Source organism: Cyrtonyx montezumae, unplaced genomic scaffold (assembly GCF_038088225.1).
Source record: "Cyrtonyx montezumae isolate F1298 unplaced genomic scaffold, pur_monq_1.0 scaffold_11, whole genome shotgun sequence".
Lineage (NCBI taxonomy): Eukaryota > Metazoa > Chordata > Aves > Galliformes > Odontophoridae > Cyrtonyx > Cyrtonyx montezumae.
The window spans coordinates 12,694,868-12,699,986 of NW_027071837.1; the positions used below are offsets into that span (position 1 = coordinate 12,694,868).

Below are 5,119 nucleotides of genomic sequence, written 5' to 3' on the forward strand. Positions count from 1 at the left end.
CAGCAAATACAAACTCCAGTACACATTCTGGTGTGCATCTATTTGTTTTATTTCATGATTACAGTTTTTACCATCTTCAAGACCTTTTAGAGTAGTAACTCTGACAGCAGTAATTCCTGTAATGTAAATTTTATTGCTGGTTTTGCATACATGTTGCCTGTGTCAACAACCAATGGGTCCCAGCCAGTCAGTGCCTGAGTTGCATGACACTCACCAGAACTTCTGTGCTGTTATGAATGGTTTTGCAATAAGTTATAAGGCTCATACAGGTGGGCAGAAGTTCTTTCCACAACCTCTTTACACTGGGGTCTCTAAGTGGTAGGAATCCTGAAGTGCATTTCCACATCTGTGAACTGCTGAACATTCTCAGTGCTCTCTGGAGATGTGGTGACTGGGGAGACAACATGCTTCAGGCGCAAAAGCACGGTGAAAAGCATTATGAGAAGGATAGCCAGAAGTGTTAAGAACAATCCCACGTACACATAGAGACTGGCATATTTATCTGCTGGTTGGTCTACTTCTGTAGCCAGAGTTGGAAAATGAACACGTCCAGTCAAGTTTCCGTGGAATTTGAAGTAAATCTCAGTCATTGCTGTCTGCTTTGCTACATTTCTCTATCTACTTTCAAATTCAGTGTCTTACGTCACTGGACTCAATAAAGTGAGTTGAAAGAGGAGGCTTAAGACAGATGGTGAGGTGTCTTTTTTGTAAAATTCAGGAAGAATTGCTCCATCCTCTTGTCCCCAAACTGTTTCACAGAGTTAGCAGACTGCATGAGACAAGCCTTTGTAAATCATAGTTGCTATTATAATCAGAACAAGCACTAAAATTGTATTTTATATGGCGACCAGTCTTCTATTTTTGTCTTCAAAATCCTTGGCTCCTTCCGGTCAGTCAGTGTTATGGTTTTATGATTTTTGTTGTATTATTGATATTCCACATCATAACATCACGTGGTGTGTTCAGAGTTAAAGAGCTAATGCTTAATGCTCTTGGGCTGGTGGTTAGGAACCGGTGCTCTCACCACTGGGGACCAGGTTCGATTCCCGGTTGGGAACACACAGCTAGAGCATTAACTCTAACTCCCAATACACCACATGTTATGTGGAATATCAATAATACAACAAAAATCATAGAACAGTTAACTACTTTGCAAGGTGAAATTCTTTGATTCTTCTTTTAAATTAATCTGCAAGGGATTATATAGTGTTGGTCTTTGCAAGCACAGTTTTCCAAAAAGAATGAGTTTTCTGCTAGCTTTTCCAATGGCAGGTGGCTTATCCCTGCATGAGCTGAGGGAGGCTGTAGTCTGCTGGGAGTCTTCTCTCTTAATCCAGGGTTACTGATACTTGCTTGGAGTATGGAGTTTTCAGTTTCATGTAATGCATAGTCAAAAAGTTGTTTATCTATAGAAGGAAAAGCGAGAGAGAGAAATGAAGCCAAGTATCAGAATAGCCTAGCCTTAGGTAAGAAATGTTTAATCCCTTGTCATGCTCCTGTGAGCAACTTAGGTAGGCTCAGTGCTGCTTCTGATGCCTCTAACTGGAGGCTTGGGTGGGAAGAAACCTTATGAGGTTCAGCAAGGGCAAGCACAGAGTCCTATACCCATGGAGTAATAACTACAGGCACCAGCACATGCTAGAGGTTGACATGCTGGAAAGGAGCTCTGTAGAAAAGGATCTGGCTGTCCTGGTGGACAACAGGCTGGCTGTGAGCCTATATTCAGCCTATAAAGGAGGACTGAGTAGAGATCTTGTAAATATCTGATGGGCAAGAATCAAGTGCTTGGGGACTGGCTCTTTTCAATTATACCTGGTGACAGAGCAAGGGACAATGGGCACAAACTGAAACATAGGAAGTTTCATACAAAGATGAGGAAGAACTTTACTTTGAGGGTTACAGAGCACTGGAATAAGCTGCCTGGAGAGGTTGTGGAATCTCCTCCAGAGATATTCAAAACTTACCTGGATACTTTTCTGTGTAGCCTTATCTAGGGAACATGCTTTAGCAGGGAGTTGGATTAGATATTCTTCAGAGGTCCTTCCCAATTCTGTGAAGTTTAGAGAAAGACCATGCAGGTCTAAATGTTAGTATTCTCTGGTGACACAGAGTTCTTACATGTAAGAGAAGGTCTCGCATTCTATGTAATTAGATGTCACAGAATAAGAGGAATCCAGCCAATACTACAGACCAAACCCCCAGGCTATCCTCAGGAGACCACATGGACAAAGAAAGTAAGAGATTTATTAGAGAGCAGAGCAGTATATAAGTGGTGCCAAAATTCACTGTGATCTATGTTCTTCATCAAGGCTTTCCAGCTCTACTCTGGCTGGACAATGCATCACTTTCTAAGGAGCACCAAGCACCATTAATGCTCACTAATGCTCAGTGGATACAGACTAATTGCAATCAAACAATTCCTTTTTAACACTTTGATCATTTTTTTGCAAGGATTAAAAAAATAAAAAAGCAAAACCCAAACATTTCATATAATAGAAATAAAAGCAACAAAAGAACAGTGATGAGGATAGAAGGCTCAAACAAAAGAGTAGTGAGATTTCTTCTCGGAGTATGTCTCAATAAGAGAGCAAATTTGTGAGCCAGAACTTCATGAGCATTGCAGTTACCATCCTCCCTCTGCAGCTACCAGGGTCTGGGGAGCTTCAGGAGCTCTCAGGTTTTTCAGGAGCTCTCAGGTTTTCTTTCCCTGTTCTTAGGAAGCCTGCATGGCCCCTCTGTGCCGTTGTAGGTCACAGAGGAACAGAGAAAAAGATTTTTCTGACAAACAGTGCTGACAGACAACACATTGATTTTGCAGCTCATGTCTTATCTCACTTCCTTTTACTCCCACACCACTTCAAGTGTCCCCTGCTAGCAAGTAATCTCTAAAAGTGTGGGCAACTTTTCTGAGTTCTTTTCTTTTCCACCCAATGCTAAAACAATTGCACTGAATAAAGTGGGACGGAATAGAACGATTAGTCCAAAGTAGTTTAAGGTGCTCTGAGCTGGCTGACAAGTGCAGAAATGTTTCTTTTAGAACACAGACACTACCGGGTGTATTATCTCTAGGTGACTTACAGATTAAACAGCATTGAAGAAACGCAAACAAGGCATTAGCATATCAGTTCCATCCATGGCTTGTTTTCCCCAGGGTGTATCGGAGGGAGAGAAAAGGGGGGGGGGGGGGGGAAGTGTCTCTTATTTCAGTGGTGGATAGTGTTTTTGTTCTTATGCTGAGGTGCAAGGTAGTATGTTGGTGTTTCAGCTGTGATTGTGCATAGGAAGAGAACAGAATAAAGCATAGTTACCTTTCAGAGGCAGGAGTGTTGGGATTTAGGCACTAGAGCAGCTGGTTCAGCCCATGAGCTTGCTGGTGATTTATCAAGGAATATCTCCTCCCGGGTAGAAGGATTAGTATGGAAAAGATTTGCTGTCTTACTGTTGGAATCAGGATATTGCCTTTTTAGTGCATTTGGCATATCTGTTACTATCTTCTCTGCTCTTGAATTCCCATTGTTCAGTGGCAAGGACGGCTCTTATTCCAAGTCTTGATGTCTGTTTACACTCTGACTCAACAGCATCAGAGCTGATGCTCTATTCTTCGTAGGCAATAGGAAAAGTGGGCAAGGAGTCTTCTCTTCGTGCACTTCACTGCTTGAATGGAAACAGCGTGAGCCAGCCAGTCTCCTCCCTCAGCAGCAGCAGGCAACAGTCAGAGCGGAGAGGATCGCGGCACTCCGGCGCTGCTGCATCTCGGCAGCAGATGAGGAGGGGAAGGGAGAGGGAGGCTGCCAGCTCAGCTCACAGCAAAGTTTGTGCGAGGTTCTGCTTAACCCTTTCTGCTTGCAAGTGGTAAACAAGACTCAACTGCCTGCTAATTGTGGAGTAAGATGTGACCTGGAAGAAAGGGTATCAATTTCTTTCTAGTTTTCTGTAAATTGCAGAGGTTCTGTTTTTCTTCCCCCTTGGGAAGGTTTAGCTGGGGAGAGTTCCCTGCTGGGCTGGAATCATGAGCATGTGTCACTTACCATCTGGAACCTCAAGTGTTGCTCTTCGATACTGTTGCTCTTCATGTTTTTTTTTCTTGGTGCTTTGGGGAGGCTTCTGTGGCTGTTAGCTTACAGTTCATTTATCCCCTGAGGAGTTTGAAAGTGTGAATAAGAGTACACCCAGCCTGAATGCCTTGTGGCTAAAAATGATTTTTGTGTGAAGCTCAGATCTACCTACAGAAATAGAGGAGTTGAAGTCGGTATGGGAACCTGAACAGTACTAATCTCAGGTTTTTTAACCTGCGTTTATTAGCTACCCCTGGCTGACAAAGTGCAGGTGTTTTGTGTCCCTGTTCCTGTTGCAAATTAAACTGTATAAATGAAAACTAGAATTTTAATTGTGTGTATTTCAGAATGGCGAAAGAGGAACAGTATTCTTTGCTTTATGCAAGGTGGCACATTTTTCTAGGGGGCAGATGTCAGTTTGGAATGTGTGCAGTGGGCCTCAAGGTTTCACTAGCAGAGGAGTACAGCTGGAAGTGACCAGCATGTAGACAGGGTAGCTGTGGTCTGAGATTGCGAACCACTGAACTGAATGCAGCTGGGTTTCCACAAGCAGCCTGAGCATTCACCCCGTGTTCTTCATGTCCTTGCTATGGGCTGACTAGAAGCATCTCATGGGGGTAAACCTGACCCACAGACCCACAATGGCTGTTGGGTTTGTGGTAGGTGCCAGTGACTAGGGGCTGTCATTCACAGCCTGTGCTTGGGGCACTGGCAACCAAGTTCCCCTCTAGAAAATGGGTCCCACAGAATTTCTGGGCAGAGTATTTCATTTTCTCTTTCAAGCATTGTGTTTGATGAGACAGAAACAATTTATCTCCTTAGATCAGCTCTGTCCTAGTGGTTCCCTATTGCAACAGCCTGATCAGAGAGGCCAGAGGGTAATGAAAAATCGAGCTGCATAACAATTTTATCCTTCTGTAGCTGAGGAGTATAAATCCATTCTTCTGTGGGCTTCAATCTCTGGAACTCAGAAGCACAGTATGTTATTGCAGTATTTAGATAAAATATAGTCTTTATAAAAACTGACTCTTCTACACTTCTGCACTGCGAAGAGCTCTCTGAAA

The 5,119-nt window shown here is 43.2% G+C and overlaps 1 protein-coding gene across 1 annotated transcript; it reads right to left on the bottom strand.

The window, feature by feature from the left end:
• Positions 1–214: 214 nt before the first annotated feature.
• SERTM2 (serine rich and transmembrane domain containing 2) lies at positions 215–796 on the bottom strand. The gene has a single exon (XM_065729792.1). It carries the CDS (start codon positions 588–590, stop codon positions 312–314), a length of 279 nt encoding a protein of 92 aa, XP_065585864.1. The 5' UTR covers positions 591–796; the 3' UTR covers positions 215–311.
• Positions 797–5,119: the final 4,323 nt, after the last annotated feature.

Bases quoted from the DNA above. Each gene is read 5' to 3' on its own strand.
- SERTM2 (XM_065729792.1), bottom strand. From the start codon at position 590: ATGACTGAGATTTACTTCAAATTCCACGGAAACTTGACTGGACGTGTT.